Source organism: Pogona vitticeps, chromosome 2 (genome assembly GCF_051106095.1).
Source record: "Pogona vitticeps strain Pit_001003342236 chromosome 2, PviZW2.1, whole genome shotgun sequence".
Lineage (NCBI taxonomy): Eukaryota > Metazoa > Chordata > Lepidosauria > Squamata > Agamidae > Pogona > Pogona vitticeps.
This window is the reverse complement of record NC_135784.1, coordinates 232,139,035-232,166,091: the sequence shown is the minus strand read 5'-3', so window position 1 is coordinate 232,166,091 and position 27,057 is coordinate 232,139,035. Positions and strand designations below refer to the sequence as shown.

At 39.8% G+C, this 27,057-nt stretch overlaps 1 protein-coding gene across 12 annotated transcripts in view; it reads left to right on the top strand.

Annotated features, from left to right (window-relative positions):
• The window catches only part of DOCK8 (dedicator of cytokinesis 8), a 128,294-nt gene that overhangs the window by 63,346 nt on the left and 37,891 nt on the right, over nucleotides 1-27,057 (top strand). For 5 of the 12 annotated variants that reach the window (XR_013541504.1, XM_072992171.2, XM_072992170.2 and 2 more), the window contains 12 exons: nucleotides 1,460-1,624; nucleotides 3,294-3,472; nucleotides 4,485-4,574; nucleotides 6,931-7,026; nucleotides 8,835-8,984; nucleotides 11,291-11,404; nucleotides 13,420-13,575; nucleotides 15,348-15,487; nucleotides 16,573-16,742; nucleotides 19,358-19,506; nucleotides 25,210-25,392; nucleotides 25,659-25,794. Coding sequence is in view for 11 of the 12 variants with exons in the window: in XM_072992171.2 (XP_072848272.2) it covers nucleotides 1,460-1,624; nucleotides 3,294-3,472; nucleotides 4,485-4,574; nucleotides 6,931-7,026; nucleotides 8,835-8,984; nucleotides 11,291-11,404; nucleotides 13,420-13,575; nucleotides 15,348-15,487; nucleotides 16,573-16,742; nucleotides 19,358-19,506; nucleotides 25,210-25,392; nucleotides 25,659-25,794 (1,728 nt within the window). In the remaining variant the exon portion in view is untranslated. The remainder of the gene's footprint in view (nucleotides 1-1,459; nucleotides 1,625-3,293; nucleotides 3,473-4,484; nucleotides 4,575-6,930; nucleotides 7,027-8,834; nucleotides 8,985-11,290; nucleotides 11,405-13,419; nucleotides 13,576-15,347; nucleotides 15,488-16,572; nucleotides 16,743-19,357; nucleotides 19,507-25,209; nucleotides 25,393-25,658; nucleotides 25,795-27,057) is intronic. The other 7 variants (XM_020805658.3, XM_072992172.2, XM_072992174.2 and 4 more) reach the window with 4 other exon arrangements.

The following is a 27,057-nucleotide window of genomic DNA, read 5'->3' as shown; positions in this document are numbered from 1 at the left end:
TGATGCAGATTATCTAGATCCATTTCAATCAAGATTCAGGCCTGGTTACAAAAGAGAGATGGCCTTAGCACCTTGGTGGCTGACCTGCACAGGGAAATAGACAAGGGGAGTGTGTTCCTGTTGGTTTTGCTGGATATCTCGGTGACTTTCAGTACCATCAACCATGGCATCCTTTTGGGGGAGCCTTTCTGGAGTGGGTCTTAGAGGTATTGTTTTACAGTGGTCCTAGTCCTTCCTGGATCACTGAACTCAGAAGGGTGTGTTGGGGGAATCCAGTCCAACACCCTGGCCAATGGTTTCTTCCTCAGGACTCAGTCATATCCTCCACGCTTTTCAACATCTATATGAAACCTCTGGGAGAGGTTTGGGGTTTTGGTACCATCAGTATGCTGATGATTCTCACATCTCTGCTTTCCATCTGATTCAAACAAAGCTGAACTGTAATTAGGCCAGTGTCTTTTGTCAGTAATGGACCGGATGAGGGCTAACAAACTGAAATTTAATCCAGAAAAGACAGAGGTGTTCCCTGTCAGTCAAAAGGCAAATAACGAGATAGGGATTCAGTCTGTACTGGATGGGGTACATCCCCCCTGAAAAGTCAGGTTTGCAGATTCAGTGTGTTCCTGGACTCAACCCTGAGCTTGGATGCACAGGTTTCAGGAGTGCCTTTGCATAGTGACGTGCCACCTGCACCCATTCCTTGAGATGTTACATCTGGTCATGGTGACACATGCCTGGCAATGGTTATAGGGAGCATATAATGTCCCAGGACACAAAAGGAGATCTTTTCAATGTTGCTCCCAGGCTTTGGGATGCACCGCTCTGAGAAGCCAGGTTGGCTTCCTCCTGCTTGTCCATTTGTCATCAGGCAAAGACCTTCCTTTTCAGGCATACTTTTGAGCAATAAGGTCTCAGGAATGCTGTGTTTATTAAACTTAGACATTTTTAAATGTTTTAAAAATGTTTTAAGCTTATTTTTAATCTCAATATATATTTAATTGTTTTTAGTATTGTATATATGTAGTATATCTTGGGTCCTCGATGAGAAGGGCAGCATATCAATAAAATTAAATTAAAAATAAAATATCTCTCTCTCTCTCTCTCTCTCTCTCTCTCTCTCATACACACACACACACACACACAAACTGGTTAAAACTTAACCATCTTTTCTCTTTTTATAATGTATATTAGAATGTTTTGTTTTCAAAATTGTTTGAATAAGGATCATATACTTTGAATAGCAAATTATCTATTATATTATTTTAAACATGAATTTTTATATTATTAAGTTACATTTGGAGCTCCTAAAAGACAGCTGGTCTGATACCTATGGGTGAGATTAAACTGTGGCATGTAATTTTTGTGTGGGAAATATGTGTGCTATAGACAACTTGAGTTGTGTTACACATGCTTTGTCGTGAGCTTCATGAAAAACTAATTCTTTCCCTTCTGTTTCTAGCCAACTTCTCCCAATTTGCCTTTGAATCTGTAGTTGCAATAGTGAACAGCCTCCACAACAGCAAAGACCTAAGCAAGGACCAGCACGGGAGAAACTGTCTTCTAGCATCTTATGTTTATTATGTCTTCCGTCTTCCTGAAGTTCAAAGAGAGCTTGTCAAACTAGGTATGGGCAGTTGGCTAGAACTAGTAGAGCAGAGGTCAGGGAACTTTTTTACCTTTTACCCCCCCCCCCCCAATTTATATACGTCGACATTCCCCCCCGGCTCTCGCCATCTGTGGCCGACCCCCCACCTCTGCGCTTCCCCAGGACCTGTGGCCACCACCCGGGCAGCTAGTCTGGAGCCACCACACCGCTGGGAAAGTGTATCCTTGGCAAGGCGAGGCGGGTGCCGCAGGGCTGGCAGGTCCACTGGCCATGAGCTCAGGTGAGGTGGGCAGGAAGGGGGCCTCCTTGCCAGAGCACAGGGCAGGTGGGTGCAGGCAGGAAGGAGCCCCAGCCAGGGCTCCGCTGGGCAAAGAGTCCAGCTGGCCTGCCATGCTGCCCTCCTCCCCAACTTTGGAGGCGAGGAGGGCAGGCAGGTGGCCTGTGCAGTTCCTCGCCAGGGTTCACTCTCCCCGTGACGGAATGCCCGCCTACACACAGCATCAAAATGCCTGGCGCAACCATATTCATTACCCCCAGGATTTTCATTTTTACCCCATTTGGGGTAATTTACCCCTGTTTCCTGACCACTGTAGTAGAGGATCCCAAGCACACACTGATGTCTTTCTTACATTATACCCTAACGTCCAGGATGTTTACCCAGATCTGATGCCCAGTTAGTGCAATGGTCCTTCTCCTTTACAAATTCATACGATGTTAGTCAGGTGTGGTGTCTGAGGGGCATTTTTCTAATTATTGGGTCTTCCAGTGGTTGCACTAATCTCTTAAAATTAAACAAGAAGTGACCAGGTAGTTTCTAAGCAGCTAAAACAAGGCATATAAGACAGTTCTCTTATTTTTGGAGACAACAAAAGCAGCCTTAAGGGCTGCATGAGGTTCATGAGCCAGAGAATTCCCATCCCTGTTGTAAGTGATGCAGAGATACTTATAGGCTGAGGTCCTGTTGCAACTAGGCAAATGGCATAACTTTTGGACACGAATTGCTGGAAGTTAAGAAATTTATGTAGACATTATCTGTTGCAGTGGTCCCCAACCTTGGGCCTCCAGATGTTCTTGGACTTCAACTCCCAGATATCCTGGCCAGCAGAGGTGGTGGTGAAGGCTTGTGGGAGTTGTAGTCCAAGAACATCTGGAGGCCCAAGGTTGGGGATCACTGATCTGTTGCATACTGGGTCCTGTGACTTGGTATGCAACGGATAACACATACAAGGTTTCTTAACTTATTTCTTAACAAGGTTTCAGCCATAGTATAAAAGACACTGCATAATTTGAATGATATCCAAAGCAAGAAAATATTCTCTGGAATATCTCATGTGGAATTACCACTAACAGATATGCCTCCAAGGTCCTATTTGCTACTTTGTGGCCCTAGATTGATTATTTACATTGCTGTCAGACATGAACAGATATATGTATTTAGGTATGAGTATAAGAATATATAGATTATGAATAGTGTACATGGAGACATATATTTGGGTTGGAGGACATTTGGAAGTCTAAAATGCTTTTGGGGTGTGTTCCGGTTTTCCTCTGGAGCAAAAATAAGGTCCTGGCTAGGGGCCAAGGCTTCAACCAAGCCATCTACTGTAAAGCAGAAGGACAAAAAGAATCACTTAATTCAAATAATCATTTATTTGTAGTACGGACTACAATAATGTTTCTCTCTTAGCAGGTGCAACAGGAAGTGCTAGTATGCCTGAATCTCGTTATTATACCTATGGCCGCACCACGGCTGTCTCCGTGGGCTCTCGACTCCTGCAGAGTAGAGCAACGAGCTGTAGTAATCCAGATATTGCTGGGACCCAGGCTAGCACTGATGAAGAAGTCCGCAGCATCATGTCCTCAAGGGTAAGAGGAGATAATAACATTCCAGATCAGTTGATTTGCAAAGCATATTGCTTCAACACCAGAAACTTATTTCCCTGGAAAGAAGATTGCAAAAGTTAAAATTATGCTATGAACTAAACGAAGAGCTTATGCACCCATTAGATCCCTTATTTTTGCAGTTGTCTGGTAGCCAAACGGCTAGGATTAAGTTTGCAGTTTGTTTGATTTTTAATGGTTCAATAGAAGGAATCACCCACTCTTACACTTACACATACAGCCTTTTCCTTCTTCTTTCCAGTCCTAAGATTAGCTCAGGAAGTTTCATTCAGTTTCATAACAAAAAGAGCAGACAAAGATAGTATGCAGTTACCTCTACCTACCATATGTTGTTGTGGTTAATTCCATCTATGACCTGACTTCCATAAAATCCTATTTGGTATTACAATGCAATAATATATGCCCCTTTTAACAGGCAGTATTATCTAGTGAAATAAATTGTTATCCAGTAATTGCATTGTAAACTTTAATCCACACAACAGGAGCATATCTGCATAATGGTTAATGAATACAGATATAATGAAGTCTATGGAATGGCAACCTCACTGAGCACTGAATTGGGTTTTAATTATTACTTAAAATTCTTCAAAAAGAAAAGAGCTTCCTCCCCTTCCTTTGTTGCAATGCTGAGTATATAAAAACTTTGAAACATAGCCCCTAGAGTGGGCCACAAGGGGGCAATCGTGTATTTACATTTTCAAATTTATTGCAGGTAACAGACTTCATAAAAGATAATTGTGTTTGTGTGCATGTGTGCACGTGTGCTTTCTTTCTAGTAACTATTATAGCTTGAGATCAGGATATATTCCTGAAATCCTATATTGCTTAAACAACCAAATATATAACACAAGTTAATGAGACTAGGAAACAGCTCTCCAAGTCTTTAGTTTCTTCCTTCCTTCTGCTCACTCTACAGCCGACACAGTTGCCCATCCAGTAATTCTTTTTGCACTTGACTTCTGGTCATTTTCTCAAGGTTGCAGATCGGAGCTACAACCGGATGTCTTGCTATAGCGAGCCCAGCAGTGATAGTTCCTGCACAAGCTCTCGGCCATCTCATAAAAAGGTAGACTGCCACATAATGCAACACCGGTCATAGGCAGGCTCAAAAATGGAGCTGAAATACCATTTCTGACAGCAAATACTCCTCTGAGGAGTGATAGGAGGAAGGAAAAATCAACCTGTCAGTAATAAGAATAATAAAGGTGTGCCATCAACTCATTGCTGACTTACGTTGACTCTTTGCAGGGTATTCTAGGTAGAGAATATTCAGAAGTGGTTTATCATTCCCTTCTTCTGTGGACATCCTGAGACTGTGGGCCTTGCTCAAAATCAAATACCTAACCCACTGAGGTGTTTAGATAATTTGATAATTGAATATCTAGGTTAGACACCTTTGCAAAAATTACTTTAAGGGCCTCTTTGGGCCAGAGTAGGAGCGGATAAATATGTAGGATATATTTATTAGATGAAAATGTCATGTGAACTTCCCACCAACCTGAATGTGAACTGGAACTTAACTGCATATTGAAATCCATGCTTCTCAGCATTTTGTAGTTTGACTCACAACTAAAGAAAAGAGGTACAAAAATATTTGTATTAAGGAAAAGTGTGTACCAATAGGAGTTTAGTGAAACAACATTATGCACAAAAATGAATTGTACAGAAGTAAAAGCTTTTTTTAAAAAGTGTGCATGCTAGGAAACATGATACAAATATCATTGTACTTGGAAAAATACGGACCCAAAATGTATATGCATTTTCAGGTAACTTCTTCCACAAATTTCATTGTATTCACAAACTGATTTGAATGTAAGCCAAGACAAATTTGCAATTTGGGACAAACAATATTTGACAAAACCAAATTGGCAGATTTGTCTATTATGCATATGAAGCTGGAATATAAATAAACTAAAAATTTAAAAATCACTCAAACTGCCATTGTCAACACATTTACTATATGGCAAACCCTGCCAAACGTAGAAAATTGCACTGTTAATGTATTTTTACTGACTTGTTAAATGTAACAGTGTGTTTTAGTTAAACATCACTTTTTGAAGTTTCTTCTAATGATCCTCATTCGTCAGCTTTCTATAATATTGCAGGAAAATACAGGAGGTCATGTTCAACCAGGTCTGGGTTTATCACCAGATGATCTTTGGCAATTAAATTGACATTAAAAACATTTTAATAAGGCAGAACATCATCTGCTGGTGCTTAGAATGGCAGAAAGCCCTATGTTTCAGAAAACTGTGGAATAGCTAGTCTGGGCAACCAAGCAGAGGTAGAACAGGATGGTATTTTGCTCTTTAACCTTAAATGAAATAGTGCATGAGGCCAGCCAGAATTATGCACCGAATGAAGTCTTTATGCCATATTTGAAATTTCTTTCTCAAATATGATGTCTACATAGTGTTATCATTATGCTCTAACAAAGACTCTAAAGGCTTTTGTGTTGTTTTATGTGACAGTCTCCTTTTCTGCATGTTTTCTGTTATAAAACTATCATGGAACTAATCAGTATAGAGCTAATTGTAGTTTCTGTTATAAAACTAACAATATTTGAACTGTAACTAGATTCCATAGAACATTTAGGGCCTCAGTCTGACTGACCACAAAACAGCTACTTATTTACTATACATTAATAACAGCTTAAACAATGTTCAGCTAAAATTGGCGCTCATATTAAATATTTCAGGTTTGGAAAAAAGTACTGTACTTTTTTGTGGGTTTTTTATTTTTTTAATCAGCTTTTTAATATACTTTGTATAATTTATTTTATTTGGCCTGAGTTTTTATGTACTGCTTCTGCCACTGGAAAAAGCATGGCAATGATAGCTGCTACCCTAGTTTTTCTGTGTTCTCTTTTCTTTCTTTTCTTCCCAAATTGGTTAATGTTGACAGCTATCTTTGTTTGCCTTTACTGGTTGTCTGTGTTTTCCTGAATCTAAATAGATCCGTGTGTTTGTCTGCACTAATTTCAAACACATCTAGTTTGGATTTCCTGCATTCATAAGCCCTTAGTTACATGATTCTGATCAACATGTGTGGAGAAGCTCTTGCTTTCTTGGAGACCCTCCACAATTGAAACCCTTTCCTCTTCTGAATCCTGTTTCAGAATGAGGAAAGCAACGAGGGGAGCTGGGATGTTCATTATTTTATTTTATTTTATTTTATTTTATTTTATTTTATTTTATTTTATTTTATTTTATTTTATTTTATTTTATTTTATTTTATTTATTTATTTATTTATTTATTTATTTATTTATTTATTTATTTATTTATTTATTTATTTATACCCCGCCTATCTAGTCATTTCGACCAAGGAAGTACAGTAATTTTCAAATAGGGCTAAAATTACAATTAGAAATCTCGCGGAAGTCAAGTTGTATTTACATGCTGGTTTTCAATATACCTTGCAGCATTTCCATGAAGAGTTAGCACTTCAAATGGTGGTCAGCACTGGCATGGTGAGAGAATCTGTATTCAAGTATGCCTGGTTCTTCTTTGAATTGCTGGTAAGATTATATATCGGTGTTTTGGTTTTAGTAACAGAGGAGTTAACTGCCATTTCTGAGGGCTAGGTTTTGATGAAGCCACACTGAAGACAGCTATAGTCTTTGATCCTTTCTATATGATTTCCCACATCCAAGTACTGTACACATCATGACAAACCATTTAAAAGCAACAGCTTAATCCAGGAAAAAGATATAAGGTGCTGGAATAGCTTTCAAAAAACTAGCAGCCTTCCCCAGTGATAAACTGGTACCCCTAAAGACCTGAAGGCACTCATAACTATATTTTCAAGTATGAAAATGCAGGCAGCTGTGTTGAACCATATCAACAAAACAGCTCTCGTCATTTTCATGTCCATTAGGACCAGGTTGTTTTTATCAAAAAATAATTATTATGGGCCACCACATCATTTCTGACTTTCAGTGACCTTTCCTCAGGTTTCTAGGGATAAAGTACCAGTCCCTTCAACTAGTGGTCCTCAGGGACGACATGCACCTTGCCCAAGATTGCCTAGGAAGCAAGGCACATGTTCCCATCAGCCAAACATGTTTTCAGGTGACCTTGGCTGGTGCTTGGGAACAATTTTCCCCTGCTTTGGCTTTGCAACCAGGCATTAACATCCATTTAACTATACCAGCTCTTTGTCAATTGATTAACTGTGCCATTAAGTCAATTCCAACTTTTGGCAACCACTTCCAGGATTTCCTAGATATACTCAGGAGTAGTTCACCATTCCCTGCTTCTGGGGATGCTCTGGGACTCTATAGCTTGTCCAAGCTAAAGGGTCTTAATTGCACATCCATGACCAAGCTATCTTCACAGACTGTTGCCCAAATCCAGTTGTTTGTCACAACTGAAGCATACTCACTGAATTCATCGAAACATGATAAGTCAACACTTATATAAGTTCCACTGAGTCAATGGGTCTATCCTTGTTAGGACTCTTAATTGGTTTTGAGTCTTCACATAATACAAGAGACTGGTGACAACAGTATACACAACAGTATAGGGAAGATTTTTCCCCTCTACCAGTTCCTGTGAAGTTTTTGACTAAAGAAGGAAGCCGTAGGAGCACAATAGATGGCGTTAGAATGCCTTGGCGCTGCTCCTTGGCTTAACCATGTGAGCTCTGGCTCCACTGCACCACTGTGTAAGACCTGGCAAGTAACTAATAAGCCAATAGGGATTTGAGTGTTAATAGAAGGATAGAGGAATAGAAACTGATGTGGCTGAGCTGTTCTGTCATTAACTGGGGCATGAAGGACGGAGACTTGCCCTGAGAGAAACAATTATCAAGCTAAACATTTTTGAAAAATCTGCCCATCTGGGGTACCACACTGCTGGTAGGACACTTAGCTAAGTTACTCTTGAGCATGTTTCTATGCATAGGTATAGCAAGAACCTGTGGCCCAGCATGTGTGCCATACCAGTGTGCTAATGTTGCACACATATCACTGTAAATATAGAACAGTTTAAATATAACACTGGCTGTTGGCACCCTTGTGCTGGATTTCTCGTTTAAATCAAGCCCGAGTGTTTGTGTATTATTATATACAAGCATTCTGGAATATAATCTCAAATTCTAAGTCTGGAATGTGCATTCATGTACTTCTCACTCTTAGGTTTGGCTGTAGAGTTTCTTTGGAATAGAGTATAAAGCTTTTTTGTGTGTCTGAGGTTTCATGGAATGCACAGAAAGCATCAGGAGGGCTTGCTACGATTGTCTTAGATATGTTCATTCTCTCAAAACTCCCAGTATGGCCTTGATTTAAAAGCCTACATTTAATAAAGAAGGCTTATTCTTTTGAAGGTCAAGAGCATGGCTCAGTATGTTGATAAAATGGAGAAACAAGATACGCCTCGAAGAACACGGTTTTCCAACCGCTTCAAGGATGACATCACCACTATAGTTAATGTGGTCACCTCAGAGGTTGCAGCACTCTTAGTCAAACAACAAAAGGTAATTTCCAGATAGCAGAGTTTAAAATTTTAAATAAAAAAGGAATTGCTACTAACACACTGCACTGCTCGTTGAACCTATTGCTAGACATTGTTTCCAAATTATCTGCTTTGTTGTTGAAAATCTGGGTTTGTTTGATTCCTATCTAGCAAAAACCCTATTTCTAAACTAGGCAGCTTCCAGGCATATTAGGTTATCATGGAAGTTTTTTTGTCCAGTGCATGTGGAATACATCAGTTTGGGGAAGGCTACACAACAGTTGGAACATACAGAACAGATGAAAGTCCTAGGCAGTTTGGCATCTGCTTTCCCACAGTGGCCCATGAAATGACTATGGAAGGCCACAAGTGAGGCATACGAGTTGTAGCACTCTCTCACACCATCATTCCCCAATAAGTAGTCACTAAGACTGCTCAATAAACTTTCTCACCTCAATTGGCTAGTCTTCTTCAAAATTCCTCTTAGTTGATGGCCAATGCCACATCTTGTGGTAGTGAATTTTGTAACTTAACTATTACACTGTGTGAAGAAGTACTTCTTTCTGGTTGTCTTGAATTTTCTCTCATGCTGCATCATTGGATGACTCCAGCTTCTAACATGGTGAGAGAGGAAGAAATCTTTCTCGCTCTTTCTTTCTCCATCTTCTCTGCACCATGCATAAGCCAGTCAGGCATTCCACCGTGCACTGTAATTAGTTTGACCAGGCATTATGCAATCTGAGGCATAGATTTATAAGACACAGAATGTGGATTCAGTCTACTTCCAGCACACACTTCCAGAAACTTATATTCTAAATAAGCTATTTATTATTAATTTTGGTGCATGTGTAAGATTAGCTGAAATATTAAAACAACATTTAGAGTTGCTGGTATCTTAGTTTATGTCATTACACTTAGCTTATCTTACACTTGTGGGTGTGCTTCAAACTATGGGTTAGTGTGGCGTAATTTGCAGGTTATTATGTTCATCTAGAGAAGATCTCTGTCTTCTAGTTTCCGAGGTATGGGCAACTAGCAGCTCTTCAGATGTTGTTGGGATGCAACACGCTTCAGCCTTAGCCAACATAGCTTGTGGTAAGAAGACAATGGGAGTTGTAATCCAGCTGTGTCTAGAGTGCCACAGGTTGCCCATCCCTGTTGTAGATCAAACTACTGTTCAAGGCATAGAACTTGTATTAAGGGCACAAAGACCAGCAGAGTTTAGAAGAATAATGGGTTTGGATTCCCAGAATCCCCCAGCCAGCAAAGTCTTTTCTGATGGAGCCTTCACCTCATTGTCTTCTGAAGTCACTGAGTCTAGGGGGCATAATCTTGCTTTGTTGAGCTTCCAAAGTGTTTTCACCACTCATTTTCTGCAACTGCTTTTGCTAGTTATAGCCAGCTATATCTTCTTAGGATCAAAGAAAAAGGCCTTAAAGGGATGAGTATATCTTCCAATTAACATATTTTCTCTTTTATGTGGGATTTCTTCAGAGATAAATACTGGAGCAATCAGATCTGCAAGTTAAGCCCATGTTTTTGTTCCAGAGAGCAGTCACAAAACAAAGCACACTAAATTCAAGATCTATAGCTGAGAAAAAACATGTGTTATGACTAATAAACACGTTTCACTACTTGAGAGAGTGTTTATTCTAAAAACATGCTAAATGTATTATCTAGTTCACTCCATAGTCAAAATGTGATTTGTGCATACAGGAAATGGTCAAAAAGAATAGTTATCTGCAAATAGTTCAGAAAATGTATTACTATAGTCTATATGAGGTTTTGTTGTGGCAGACACAGATTATATAAGTAGTTTCCCATTACAAGTTACTTTTTAGGTAACAAGTAATGTAATTAGTAGCTATTACATTACCTTTTAGGAGTAAGAAATAAGCTGTTCAGGTGTAATGAGTAAAACCTAGTCACTTTGCAAAGTTATTTTTAATCATTTGTAAATTATATTAAGAAGCATTTTGACAACACTTTTTAAAAGTTTATGCGATTCTGTTATCAGTCCTAGTGGCAAAAGAAGTATCTTTGGTTTTGCTTTCTGCATTTTTATAATTATTTCAGGATGCAATATCAGAATTGGCCGCCAGAAGAATTAATAAAACATTTCCCTGTATTTTTTCTGGCCTGCAGCTAACATAAACATGACACATTGATGATGCACAATGGAAAGAATTACTCAGGCATTTGAAGCAATAATAATGCAGCTAGCTGATTTGAAAAAATGTACCTTCCTGAGATCTCCTGTACACATCCCATCCACGTGTAAAATCAAAGCTATTTTGTATACTAATCTTTTTTTGTTTTATTTTAAAGGAAAGTGAACAAGCAGAGAAGATCAATATTAGCTTGGCATTTTTTCTTTATGATCTTCTTTCTCTAATGGATCGTGGATTTGTGTTCAACCTTATCAAACACTACTGCAATCAGGTAGGTCCCACTAACAAAAAGGTCAGCTAAACGGGGGCTGCAATGCTAGAAAGTTCTATGATGTTCAGGGAGGGCAGTTCCCACTAAACTGGCAGTAGACTGCAGCATTCGTTTCAGTTCACTCATTCACATGATTAGAGTTTACCTTTATAGTACAGTTGGTGAAGAAAAGACAAGGTGGAGGGCTACAAAAGTGATCCATAGAAATTAGTATGTCTCAGCTATTTCATCCTTAATAGAATTGTTTTTTAACAATATGTTGTACACTTCTTTCTTTAATATATAATAAAACTTGGTACCTTCTTAGATAACCAGCCTGCCCCAGTGGCCTCTTTCTGCTCTACATGCAACCCAGAAATCTCCCCAGCTAATAAGGAAAGGGTATAAGCTGTTTATCTGGCGTTCCTGTTATAGGGATGAAAACATATTCATTATAACTGGAGTGCCCCTTATTTTTCACATGTTGTATAGAAGGGAAATAAAGAGTGAAAGGAGAGACTGAAGGAGGAACTGGTGGCAGTTTACATTTGAGAAGTGTGGCCCTCCATCCCCTCACAAGGAGGGACTATGGAGAGAGAATCTTTATGGAAGTGGTACAAGGCACTGAGGACTGTGCAGTGAAATGGTCATCCTGAATATATGAAACAGCTTCTCATCTAGTAGGGTGCCATCAAGGAGGACTGCGGCGGAACCCCCACGTCACGCCTGTCCATCATAGGAAGCTCAAGGGCAGGAGCCTATGAGAGGACAGGAGGGAGAGAACAGAAAGAAGGGTTAGAAAGTTGGTTAGGCAGTTAGAGAGGAGAGTTGGAGAAAAGAGGTTGGAGATAGGGAATTGAAGAGAGAGAGAGTTAGGAGACTGAATTGAGAAAGTTAAGACAAGAGATTGGAAAGCTGGAATGCTAGAGAAAATAGGAAAGAGTGCAAAAGTATAGAGAATGGACAGTCAAAGAATATTGTAACCGTGAATAAATACACATACAAACCAATGTGAAAGCAAATGATATTTAATGAATAATCCTAAACCTCTGTGATTTTCTCCTGTGATTTGCATAACAACTATAAGATCAATAAATCTGTTGTATTGGCTGTACGTGTCTAAGATCTATCTATTTGGTACTGAGGGAATAATACTGTACCTGGTGGCAGCGTGAAGTGAGGAAACACATCCAGAGGGTGGACTTGTGTTAAGGGAAAATAAACAAAGAACACTGGGTGGATATGACAAGGACATTCAAATGGAACTGAAACCTTGAATTGAATGATTTCAGCAGAACTCTAGTTCTGTATCAACTTCCTTTGTACACTACTGACATCCCAACTAAATAGCTGGGACATGTTCTTTCATGGCCTTGAATGAGCTGTGCTGACTTGTAGCCCTGGATTTCTCATTCATGTTTAATCAGAGAAGAATGCTTAGGCCCAGGGATAGGAAAATATGCTCTTTAGAACTACAACTGCTGAAGTCCTATAGCAAACATCTAACAGTTGTGGTTTCAAAAATTAACCTTTTCTATCTCTACTTAGACTCATGTCTTTGGTGTACATCCTTCCCTTTAAACATCTACTGTAAGAAAGTTAAAGGCACCCGTATCCAAAAATGAAAAAGATGGGAAACGGGTACATTACTTTGGTAGAGCTGACTTGTGTAAAGCAATAGCACAAAGGGAAATTAGCGTATTCAAGTTTATCTGTTTTACAACAGACAGCAATTACTGGAGTTATTTTTAATTTGACAAGCTAAGGAGAAACACTGCAAAATTCCTTTCTGGAGGCATTTGCTGAAGCATTGTATTTGTGAAAAGTCAGCCAAGTGATAAAGCATTTCTACTTGCATAGAACAATAATGGATGGAAACATAGATGAGACAAAAACTACAGGAAGCAGTTTACAATATATGATGCTTCTAGGTTATTTTTATTAAACAAAGTGATTCTGTTTTTGGACGTAGGATATTTATATGCAATTATCCATTCCTAATGCTGTACTTCTTAAACAAAATCTTTTTCCCCCAGTTGTCAAATAAATTGAACAGTCTTCCTACCCTGATTTCCATGAGGCTGGAGTTTCTGAGAATTCTCTGCAGTCATGAACATTACCTCAACTTGAATCTCTTCTTTTTGACTTCGGAGTCTGCTCCAGCATCTCCCTCACCTTCACTGTCGTCACAGGTGGTCCCCCTACTCATCTTTTTAGAAATGAATTTAGTTCTCTTATGCATGGGAAAAGGTTGAGCAAGCCTACATAGATGCAATGGCTAATAGGTTATCAGTATATTGTGTCACCTCTTGTTGATTAATATTTTATGCAGAGACTAGGAAGGCTGCTAATTTTTTCCATACCTATATGGAACACACAGAGGAAGAGTGGAAATATACCTCCCTTCAACTCTGCATGTTCAATGGAACTGGTCCTATCATTAAGCATAATGATGTAGCTGCAACTTGGAGAGATGAGTGACAATCTCTAACCTAGCCTGCTGCTCTTAGGTACAGGAGAGAATATCGACCTGTTACCAGTGTGGAAGTAAGGGCGAACTGCTATTCTCCTTTGGGTTTTGTACAGTGGACCCTCTACTTAAGGAATTAATCCGTATTGGAATGGTGGCTGCAGGTCGAAAAGTCTGTAAGTCAAGTCTCCATTGACCTACAATGCATTGAAAACCGATTAATCCCATAACCGGCCGTTTTTGTTCCATTTTGGTTTTTTTCTGGTCTGTAGGTCGATTCTCTGGCTGCAAGTTGAAACTAAATTTTTCAGCCAGAGAAGTCTGTAACTTGAAAATTCTGTAAGCCGAGCCGTCTGTAAGTCGAGGGTCCACTGTATATGAAAAAGGAGAGGAATTTTGTCCTTCCCATCAGATAACAGTATGTCTGTTAACAGAAGGCATATCAAGGGTATTTGTGTATGTACACCTGGCTTCCAGTCAGTCAGTGCATGGAAAAGTTATGTTTTTGGACTCAAGCTCCTGGAGTTCTCTGAGCCACTAGGATCTATTGGCTGGCTGTAGAATTTTGGGAGCTGTCATCCACAAAAGCCATACCCCCTTTTTGTTTTTATTTGTGTTATATACATAGGCCAAAGTTGGCAGAGGTTGTGAAAGGGGACTAGAGCTGTTCAGTTGGTAGCTAGCTGCAGCATTGTCATGCAAAAAAACAACAACACCAAAAAACAAAAGGCAGTGCCGACTTCAGTAAGTTTTACTTTTCAGATCACTCTTGTACATAAAAGGAGATGTTGTCCTGCCTTAACAGAAACAGATGTCCTGAGTTGCTACCTTGTCAGCTCTAACCCTCCTGAGTTGTGTTCCAGCACAGATGCTAAGCTGTTTGTTAAAGCTGAAATCGGGTTTCCTAACTCCTGCTGCCAACAATCAACAAGAAAAAAGGAATTTTGGGATATCAATGGTCAACACTGCAAAACAAAACAAAACAAAACAAAAACAGGAACTACTTTTATCTGGAGCATTGTTGCACTCCAAATAAAAGTAGTTGATCCTTTTTGCATTATTAGCCATTGTGGATGGCTGTGGGTTACTTCCTCATTTACTTACATAGCACTTGATTTGAATCTCACCGGGGCTAACCAGGGTATTAAAAAGTGGTTTTATTTATTTAAATTTCTGTACCATAGATCCTAGAACCCTTCAGCCATCATAGTCATTGAGCATGGGTGAGGCCATTCTTGCTAGGGGATTCTGGGACTTGTAGTTCAAAAGGTAAAAGGGCTTGCAGAGTTATTCACATTATTGCAAGAAGCTGTATTTTCTGGTTGTTTTAGAAAAAACATTTAAGGACCATGTAAAAGTGTAGTATTTTCAGCGATTACATTAGGTATTTAAAGAATAAACAACTGCCTAATCACAGAGAAGCCAACTCTGTTTATTTGATCTGAGTGTAAAGAATAACCTTGTCCCCCTTATTGATTTATTGATTTTTGGCAGAATTCGAGCTCCTGCTCAAGTTTTCAGGATCAAAAACTTGCCAGCATGTTTGACCTTACGGCAGATTATCGGCAGCAGCACTTCTTAACAGGGCTGCTCTTCACTGAATTGGCAGCTGCCTTGGACACGGAAGCAGAAGGGTAGGTTTCCATTTCTTTTTCCCAGAGATGTGGCTATAGGATCAGGACTGTTCAGTTAATGGGAATTAACTGTGCTAGGCTTCACTTAAGCTTCTTGAAATAGTTCCATCACTCAAGTTGAATTTTCCAAAGTATCAGGATCATTGGCAGCAACACCTGACTCCAAGACTAAACTGTCCCTTAATAGCCTGTGCTTGAGTAAAATATGCAATAAACAGAATGGGCTGATCTGCTGACAAGACCAAAGTGGATGGTTGGGATCCTCCTCCTCCTCCTCCTCCTCCTTCTTCTTAGCAGCTTAGCTAATCTGGAGGTATCATATTGTTTGTCAATCAAAAGAATTTAGGAGTGGTAGGTTAGAACAATTGTGGTTCTAAGTTCACATCCTATCACCACTCACAGAAAAGGACATAGAACAGAGTTTCTTTCCCTTATTTTACTGTGTCCTGAAGTTTCAATGAGCATAAATAGGTGGCTGGATTTTTTTGTCTTGTTCTAATCAACCCTTACTTTATTTCAACAGTAGTCCTTCCTATGGTTTGGATTCATTTCTTGGCAGTAGAGGGTTTACTAAAACCAAATTCTTTGTTATCTCTCTCTTAGAATAGCATCACATGGGCCAAAATCCTATTTTTACCATGCAAAGAGTAGGAATCATAGAAGCTGCAGTAGTTAATTGATGAGGTACTGGGCATGTGATTGATGAGGTGCTTCCTCAGTTAACCACAATAAACTTTGGTGATGTCTGTGATTTCACTTCTAGTTTGACAAAATAATAGAATTCTGACCAAAAAGTCTTGTAGTAATTTGAAGAATAGCATCTTTCATCTGTTGTATTCTCTCATGGATTGTACCCCACCTCTTCAGATGAATTTGAAGAATGAGGCTGCAGCCCATGTATATTTATCTCAAATAAAGCTGGTTAATCTTTAAGGTGCCTCATGACTTTTTGTTGTTCTCCTGCAATAGATAAACACGGCTGCTTCTTAGAAATGTCTCATTGTCACCTCTCTTAAAGTTTGTTCTATCCATACAGTCAACATATGTTGTAGTCTTAAACATTGTTTGTTTGTTTGCGGTAACAGAATAGGCAAAGTCCAGAGGAAAGCTGTCAGTGCTGTCCACAGCCTGCTCATTTCACATGACTTGGACAAATCCTGCTCGAAATCAGAAGTGAAAGTGAAAGTTGCTGCCCTTTACCTACCTCTGGTTGGCATAATTTTGGACGCGCTTCCACAATTACATGATTTTACAGGCAAGACTTCTTGCAGCTATTATTTCTAATGAAGGATGATATTCATGATATTAAAACACCTAACAATAATATAAGTGCTGCATAAAAGAGCCTGTCAGTTTAAAATCTAGCAGACATTACATGTATCAAGCTTAGCTAAAACTCATGGTTTGGCTAGATCTGGTTGAACTTCAGTTTTCTGAAGTTCCAGCCAGCATGGGCCTGTGATAAAGGACTCCAGCAATATCTGGGGAACCACCATTTGGAAACCACTGCTTTTAGATGGTGACCAGTTAACCTCTGCTGCTGAAGGTAGGGATAACATCTTACCTGTCAGATCACCTTGCTGGAGAACCTTTTTAATGCAAAAGAGAAAGATTGGGGTCCAGTCAGGATTATAACTGCAGTTGAAGAAGGTTAAATTCTTTCCTTCCCTGCTGTGCACCTTTGAAAAAGTCCCCAGCTACTATGCGGTATAAGATAGAACTTCTGTTAATTAGTGTGCAAAATACATTCGGAGGCATGATATGTTTAAGCCCTTTTCTGTTGTTACCCAGTTCTCTCCGACTCAATCCCTTGAGTCTCCCCTTCTGCTTTTTCCACATCGAAGGTAATGCATTTAGAGAGGAGAGGATCCTGCTCCCATGCAGTCTCTCCATGAGAGCCACAACACCTGTAGGCTCTTGGAAAGCCTACAGGAACCTCTCTTCTGCAGACATACCACACTCTGTGTGGATGAAATAGTGGGAGAGGTTGGTCACTCTCCTCTAAGTGTTTTAGAGCAACTTAGGTAATGACCAAATGGGGTCTTAAGGCAACAGGTAGTTTTGTCATCAGTGGATATGTGTCAGGATGACCACCACCCAACGTGAGAGCTGCAACAAAGGAGCACAGTACCTATTTTTTTTTAATATAGGAAGAGAGCAAACAAAATTGTGAGCATTGCTGCATTTAACTATTAGAGCATTTTGATATTAATTTAACATCCGGAGAGCTCTAATACAGAGAATTCCAAGTAGCTTTCCAACTTCAAAATCCCAGGATTCCTAAGGATGGAGTGATGACAATTAAAGTGGTATCAAACTTCTGTAGCTGTGTAGTTTCGATGCAATGGGAGAGATCAGTATCTTCACTGTAATCTCCTTGTGTTCCTGGCCATCTGCTGGATAATTGTTTGCAGCTGAATTCCCTCTGTCTTCTCCTGACTCCCAGATAGACCTTTGCTTTTCCTATTGATAAAGGTTTCTGATAGCCACTTATAGGGAAGGCTTTCTAAGTAATGCCATTGTTGCTCCTCTGCCATTGTGGAACTAAACTGAAAAGAGGGGCAGAGGACTCCAGGAAAGAGCAAAGTGGGAGAAATGTTCAGCTGGTGGCAGCTGAAGGAAATAAGGAACTGAAAAGAAGACGCCAGAGGAAAATGGGAGGGAGAAATGAAAGCGAATGAAGCAGGTGGACAGGCCAACTGGAAGTACAGCAAGACACAAAGCAAGATGAATGAAAAGGGAAGGTGACAGGAGCTTCTGTTCAGCTTGCAATAATTAGATGACATTGTGCTGCCCACAAACAATTGATTTTTGTTTGAGTCATTTAAGAATTCATGTTTGTTCATTATTATACTTGCATTTTGACTGGTTTTAGTTTATAAGATAAATATTGCTTAGACTCAAGTGATTGTCAGTTGCCCTCTCTGAATACATCATTGAGAACTCTATCCATGATACATGGCTCAAAGTACAAATAGTTGTTTAGTAGTAAGGTCTTCTGTCACATAGGAGAAAATCCTATTAGTTACACCTGTAAACATGACAGAAATGGCATAACTTCAGGAGACAAACTGATGCAGGTTACAATGTTGGCGTAGGCATTATTCCTGGGAGCTGGGCCATGTGACCCAGTGTGCAACAAGTAATGTCATGCTGACTATGTACCTTGCAGGAATTTGTCGCAAAACCAATGCCATTGTGTTTCACTGGCATAAAATGACTAGGATTTTGGCCATAGCCTCTTGGCAGACACATACATATGAAGAAATGTGCACCACCATTGTGCATTTTGGGAATCTACTATGGATAGATTGAAGAGATCTCTGATGGCAGGATATGATCTCTCCAGATCCACTGCATATGCCTAGTTGGGCTGACTCCCATGACTTCTCACTGAGCTCAAAAAACCATTGTGGTGTTAAAGTGAGTAGGAAGGTAGGGATCTCTTGTAAACCACCCAGAATAGTTCATTGCACTAATGGGATGCTATACACATTTAAGAAATAAAATAAAGTAGAATAAAATAGAATAAATCTATTCATTTGGTCATTTGCAGTAAATCTGAAGGTATCTCTATGGCAATGGTGGCTGGTGACTCCAATCCACACTGGGTTTCAATCTAAACTTTACAGGAACTATCCAAGTTCCTTGATCCTCTAATAGGTTCAGGCATTGGGTGGCTCCTTTGGAGTGCAGACTAAACCCTGGAATAGATTCACAGTACCCCCCAAAATGAGTCAACTGTCAGGGTTCTGTGGTCTTAACTCTAGAAGCTGTATTGCTCAGGCACAAGTATTCCCCTGTGTGTGAGGCTGCACAGATGACCATGTAACATCAGTCATAGGTAAACACCTGTCCTTTCCTATGTAGTTTCAGAGGGCCGCAATGGAAAAGGCCGTGCTGGATCTCCAGATGAAGAACAGGAGGCTGCTAGCCAAATTAACCAGAATATTGCACAGGCGATTGCTGGGAACCAATTTAATCTCCTAAGGCCCTCAGGCCCATCTATGTCCACAGTGGTAAGTCTGCTTCTCCTCTAGATTTGCACACACTTCTTTTGGTCTGCTGCTCCTTTGCCTCACCTCATAAGTCTCATTTCCAGGAGCCAATTTTTAAGATTTTTTGTGCTTTTTCCATTAGCTTGAACCTACCGTATTTGCCGGAGTATGAGGCGACTGGGTGTATAAGACCACCCTCCACATTCCCACTCAGAATGTAGAGTTTGTTATATACTTGCTGTATAAGACTACCCCCTCATCCGCATGCGTGATTCTGCTTTGGCTGCATCATAGGGAGAGTTCCTTTTGCCCCTTTTGGTTCCTTTTCAGAGAGAGCCAGGGTTTGCTGGAAGAAGGAACAGCAGAGAGGTGGCAGCCATTTTGAGAGGCAGCAGCCATGTATGGCTGCCGCCTCTCTGCTGTTCCCCACAGTCAGCTGTTCGGCGCTAGAGTCAGGCTGTTCCCAGGCTAGGAGCTGGTGGTCTCAGTCTTACTACCAGGTAAGTGACTTCGCTGGGAGAGAAGGAGGGTTTGCTGGACATGCACCCGGCATACAAGACGATCCCCCCCAATTGGAGGCATGTTTTTCAGGGCCAAAAAGTCATCTTGTACGCCGGCAAATACGGTACATCTTTCTGCATGCTAGGCACTTCTTTCCCCCAAGAGAAGAAATAAGCAACTCTTCCTTCTTATCCTTCTTCTAAAACAGCCCTCCCCCCACCATGGTGTCCTCTAGGTGTTTTGGGTCACAGTTCTCACAAGCCTTAGTCAGCATTGACAACAGTCAGCATTACGGCAGGTGTAATTCAACGCATTTGGAAGGCACCAGGATAGGGGAGACTGCTGTGCTTGTTTCCTGCAAGTGTTTTCATCATACCTGAAAACAGCAGCAGAATTATCCATAAGGAGGACTAATGGTTGAGAACGAAGATGCTTGAAACAGAAGTGTGGGATATTGAGCTAATGTATCTGTAGCAGTCATTTAGATACTGGAACTGGAGTGACTCAATCTTGAATAGCTGGCTTGTGATCTCCTTGTCAACAAAAGGTGCTTCTGAATCTGGCTAGTATGGCTTTAGCCTCTCAGTTAAAAATAGGAATAGGAGAGAATTTCATGTGGTTTGCAGTTCTGTAAGAACTGGCCAAATTTGCACTCTTCAATCAATGGGCAAACCGCAGTGTAGTTCTTTTAACACATTAACTAATTTAAAATTTTCCAATGCAGTTTTTCCAAATAAAAATACTGAAGAAAAATATGTAGGTTAGGAAAAGGATGCACTAAAATGCATACAGTATATTAGAAATTCATATATGCCAGATGCTTTATGGAATAGTATATTTTAAAAGCATCAAGAACTGGAAATGGAAGCACATCACTGGGCAAAATTAAATACAGCACTGCATATAATACACCAAATACATCAACATGTTTGTGGTGACTCTTTTTTAAAGTTGTAAATCGAAACAGAAAGCTGATGGAATGACGTGAAGAATATAAACATGAGAAGCTACGAGAAACAAGATCAACAGATTCATCCATCTCTGTTTGGAAATAGAGCTGTCTGAAATCAGCAAATCTGTTACAAGTCTTTATCTGACAGAGATTTTACAGCTGAGATAAGCTCAATTTCAGGCAGAGAACTGGAGCCCTCTTAAATAGCATCTTAAGTAAACGTTTCCACTAGCAGAAAAGGTTGTAGCCTACAAGCTGAAATTAACATCTTTTCAGCTCTGAAATCTAAATGGGTATATCATACTAGTCAGTTGAAAAGAGCATTTCAAACAGCAGAAAATGGAACTTGGAAGAGTTGCTTTTTAGGTTTACAATTCAGATAATACCCCAGTTGGCAGGATGAGTCCCCCTGCTGACTGGGGACTTTACTAGTCCAAAAATGTATTTTTCCCAGCATCTCTTTTGCCTTGGAGAAGAGCACAGTGCCTGAAATCCTGTTGCTTAGCATAGCAAATTGCACTAAAGTAGGCCCATTGAATCCATGGGGGTTTGGTGAGCCAACTCCTGTAAGTTCCATTGATTGAAATAAGGTTACTCTAGCTGCAACTTAGATGTTAAGATGTAATGATGGTGGTGACATAACTCTAATTAACCTTGATAAAGGCATTTAAGTTATGAAAAAACTGACATAGGTCTAGATTACTCACATGGAGTAATCCATCATCAACTCACTTGGAGTCATCAACTCACATGGAGTCATCTTCCACGCATCTTAACATTGATCAGATTCTGCCACCACTATCTCACACTGACCTTTCAGTGTGTACGGCAAAATGTTTACTGATTCTATATGGGCATGAAGACCCCCCTCCTCAACTGAAGACAGTCCCATGTTTTTGGAGGCCCATACACCTGTGCACTTCCTCTTCACTCCAGTCAATTGTCCTCTTCACTCCAGCAATATCTCATTAAATGCAGAGCCTATATACAGTTCAGGATGACTCCTGGAACTATTTGTTAAAAAAAAATATTTGGTGCTGAACTCCCTCACCATGGCTGCCTCTACAGGGAAGAAGTTGTTATCTGCTCCACCTGAAGAAGGAGCAAGATGTTTAGGTCTGATGAAGAGAAATTCATATTCCAGGGCTTTTTTAGGCTTTGTAATTGTCAGTCAATGGGCTTATCTGGGCAGATTTCAAATTTTTGTTCAGAATAAGGTAGCAAATGTGATGGAATCCTTACGTGGTGATAGAAAAGCAGGCAGTGCCTCTTGGGAGCAAATTATCATGGTCAGAATATGTTGCAAAGTCCCTGATGAATGCTGTGACTTTATATCAACATTATTGGCTTCTGTCTATAGCTTTGTCCCAAGTATTGGTAAGTGGAGGCAAATAAAAAATGGTGTTTTGTGCCCGAAGACTTACTTTTATAAGCAGACTTCTTAGATTTCTGGTCACTGGAAGGAGATTCCTTATATGATGTGGATTGTTGACAAGAATTGTTAAAGTTAGATGGCTGACAGCATCAACAGTTGTTTGATGTGGATAATTAATAGTTGTGTGATCTGGACCAATTTGAAGAGCAGTGTTGCAGAGAACAAGAGATAACAACCTTCTGACAAGTGAAGTTGATCATTTTTAATCAGTACATAATTTCTCACCAGTAGTCCAAATGCGCTATGGCTCCCAAATATTTACACACTCCAACATGCATCACCTCGAGCTTGTACAGACAAAATTCTTGATGGCTGGCTGTTTTTTGCAGTTCCCTCATGCAGTGCCTGAGGGAACTTGTCAAATCTACAGCCCAATCCCAAAGAAGGGCAGTGCAAAAGGATGCTCTAACTACCGTACAATTGCACTCATTTCATATGCTAGCAAGGTTATGCTCAAAATTCTATAAGGTAGGCTTCAGCAGTATGTGGACCGAGAACTCCCAGAAGTACAAACTGGATTTCGAAGGGGCAGAGGAACTAAAGACCAAATTGCTAACATGCGCTGGATTATGGAGAAAGCCAGAGAGTTCCAGAAAAACATCTACTTCTGCTTCATTGACTACGCAAAAGCCTTTGACTGTGTGGATCACAACAAATGATGGCAAGTTCTTAAAAAATGGGAGTGCCTGACCACCTTATCTATCTCCTGAGAAACCTATATGTGGGACAGGAAGCAACAGTTAGAACTGGATATGGAACAACTGATTGGTTCAAAATTGGGAAAGGAGTACGACAAGGCTGTATATTGTCTCCCTGCTTATTTAACTTATATGCAGAATACATCATGCAAAAGGCAGGACTGGATGAATCCGAAGCCAGAATTAAGATTGCTGGAAGAAATACCAACAGCCTCTGATATGCAGATGATACCACTCTGATGGCAGAAAGTGAGGCGGAATTAAAGAACCTCTTAATGAGGGTGAAAGAGGAGAGCGCAAAAAATGGTATGAAGCTCAATATCAAAAAAAATAAAATCATGGCCACTGGTCCCATAACCTCCTGGCAAATAGAAGGGAAAGATATGGAGGTAGAGACAGATTTTACTTTCTTGGGCTCCATGATCACTGTGGATAGCAGTGAGATGGGGACAGCAGCCACGAAATTAAAATATCCCAGTTTCTTGGGAGGAAAGCAATGAGAAACCTAGACAGCATCTTAAAAAGCAGAGACATCACCTTGCCAACAAAAGTCCGCATAGTCCAAGCTATGGTTTTTCCTGTAGTGATGCATGGAAGTGAGAGCTGGACCATAAAGAAAACTGACTGCTGAAGAATTGATGCTTTTGAACTGTGGTGCTAGAGGAGGCTCTTGAGAGTCCCCTGGACTGCAAGGAGATCAAACTTATCCATTCTGAAGGAAATCAACCCTGAGTGCTCCCTGGAAGCTCTCTCCAACACTTTGGCCATCTCATGAGAAGAGAAGACTCCCTGGAAAAGACCCTGATGTTGGGAAAGTGTGAAGGAAAGTGGAAAAGGGGACAACAGAGGACGAGATGGTTGGATAGTGTATCTGAAGCTACTAACATGAATTTGACCCAACTCCGGGAGGTAGTGGAAGACAGGAGGGCCTGGCGTGTTCTGGTCCATGGGGTCATGAAGAGTCGGACATGACTTAATGACTAAACAAAAAACAACAACAACATGCACTGCCAACAGAACACTGATGTTGGAGGCAGGGTTAGTTTCTATTAGAACACGGGCTAAGATTCAGACGCTCAATTATTTGTTAAAGTTAAATTTTTTGCCCGGTAGGTTTGGCACCATTGATATTATTAGACTATTATTAGATATTATTCTCGGAGCAATGGGTTACGCAAGTGCTAAAGTGGTCATATAAAACAAAGGATACAGGATACAGAACTACAATACACTTAGGCTTGCCGGACAAACTCAGTGCAGTACGAAATGATAATTTTAAACCTCCTGTCTATCTGTCCAATTTAACACTCCCTAAGTTTAGAAGAGCCTTTGCTTTAGCAAGATTCAATCTCCTGCCCTCTAAACTTTAAGAAGGAAGATTTCAAGGTATCCCCTACACTGAACGTTTATGTCCCTGCAATGGTGTAAAGATCGAATCTGTGGGATATGTTTTGTTACACTGCTCATTTTATCAAGATCTGTGAAGGTCTTTACTACTGTCCATTCTACAGAAACTTCCTGGGAGAAATACAAATTTCTATATAACTTTGCTGCTTTCAGACAAAAGTCCCAGATATTACTCTCAAAGTGGCCAAATATTGTGCTGCTGTAATATATTGTTGCCTCCTATCCTTGTGAGGCTACTGGTTGCCCTGGCCTAACGTTATGATAATGAACCTTCAATGAGGCAATAATGGCTTTTGGTCCATGATTTATCTGTGATTGTTTACTATGCTATTAGATATCTTCAAAGATGTTAACATGGAAGTTAGTGTTTTATAATGGATCACCAGTTTTTCAAGGTTATGGAAATTATATTTTAATTGTAATATTGCTGGTCTTTCACCATAAATAAACAATTGGTTGATTGAATTTCTCACCAGTATTTTCAGAAATTAATTGATCTGTAGGACAGACTTCAAGCACACACCATTGACAGGAAAGGAGAGGATAACACCAAAATTTTCTTCATTCAAATGGTGGTTCTGCACAGATGCAGACTCTTATGGGTCAATGCACAGATGGCCACATAAAAAACAAATGTTGTAGTTAAGCAGCCTGCTTATTTATTGAGGTTAATATATGCGGCTGCTTGATATTTTGCATCCTTATGAACATCTTGGTTTAACTTTTTCTAGCCTTACAAACAATATAACACGTTAAGCCCTGAAACAACACGTCATCTTTTGATATGCTTCTTATGGATCATGAAAAATGCTGATCAGAATCTCATTCAGAGGTGGATTGCAGATCTGCCTTCTATGCAGCTGACCAGGATTTTGGATCTCCTTTTCATCTGTGTCTCAGCTTTTGAGTATAAGGTAAACAGAATTATATTGAAACCGTGCCTGTTGCTCATTATTTTTCTTGCAGAAGATTGTATAAAATTTGTTGCATGGGAATACAGAGCATAAATTTAATTTTTCAAGTGCTCTTTACCTATATTTTCATACAAATATCTGAAGGGATTGAGAACAACTGATTTTTATCTTATTATTACTGCACCTTTTAAAAGTAGAATAATTTACATGCATGCAATTGAATTTTAATTGTTCTGGTTACTGAATTTAATTCAATGTCTTTACAGGGGAAACAAAGCTCAGATAAAGTTAGTACTCAAGCACTCCAGAAGTCAAGGGATGTAAAAGCTCGGCTAGAGGAGGCATTGCTAAGAGGCGAGGGGGCCAGGGGTGAAATGATGAAGCGCTGCAGAATGCCTGCTGGTATGCTTTTTTTTTGCTTTTAATCTCATTTTTATCAATGCACAAAAATGAAGAAACTGTTTTCAAAAGTGATTAAGTAGTATTGAGAGCAAGAAATGTTAGAAAACATTTCTAGATTTTAGATTCTTCCAGGTGTGGTGTCCAAAGGAACTGGAGAGTTTCCATGGATTGTTGTCAATTTTTGCTAGGAATAAAGCTGGAGATACCTATGGGCAGCTATCATTACCAGGGAGAGGATTTCTATGACATCTCACATTTTCTCTGCAACCTACATTTGAATTCATAAGCAAATTCAAATACTGTATGTTTATGGGTAATCAGGCCTTTCTTCACCAGATTATTCATAAACATGTTCAAACCCACCCATAAGCTCAAACATAGGTTGTAGAAAAAAATAACATGTTGTAGAAATCCTCCCCCTAGTCATTACTAATAACAGTTTCCCCAAAAATAAGACCTAATCTGAAAATAAGCCCTAGTATGATTTTTTCAGGATGCTCGTAATATAAGCCCTACCCCCAAAATAAAACTTAGTTAAGTGAAACCCCACCCTCCACCATTGTGCAGCAACCAGAAGATGACATGACTGTATTTGAATAAATGTAGATTGTTGTACATGAAAAAAAATAGAAATAAAACATCCCCTGAAGATAACCCCTAATGTGTTTTTTGTAGCAAAAATTAATATAAGACCCTGTCTTATTTTTGGGGAAACAGGATAACATTACTAATTGTATAGCTTTTAGCCCGTAGGTTGTATGGAATACAGTAATAGTAATAGCAGAATTATTACTGATAATAATACTTTTCATGATGTAGTTTTTTCTGAAAAGAGCTGTAGGCGTAAACTAGTTACTAGAGGCCTATTGGATCAACAAAATTTAAATCAATGTTGACCAACCATTTATCAGCTGATTCACCGGGCAAAATCTTTTTGGGATAAAGCTATGCTGTGGAGAGGGATGACATCATCCAGCACTGGTAATATTTAATTTAAATGAATTGAAATCTTCCTATCCGCCTCTTTCAGATTCCAAAGCTCTCTAGGAGTCCCTTTTGCCCTGAAGAAGCCTTTGAGAGATTTGGGACAGGGAATCCATTAATAGTCAAAAATCAATGCCAGATCATCACCAGGAGTCCCAGTTCTAGCAGTGGTGATCCAGAGGCGATTTTTCACTTATTAAATTGTCAGACACAATCCTTCTGTTTGCCAAACAAACAAACAAAAAACAAAACAAAACAAAAAGAATTTCCTGGCATGAC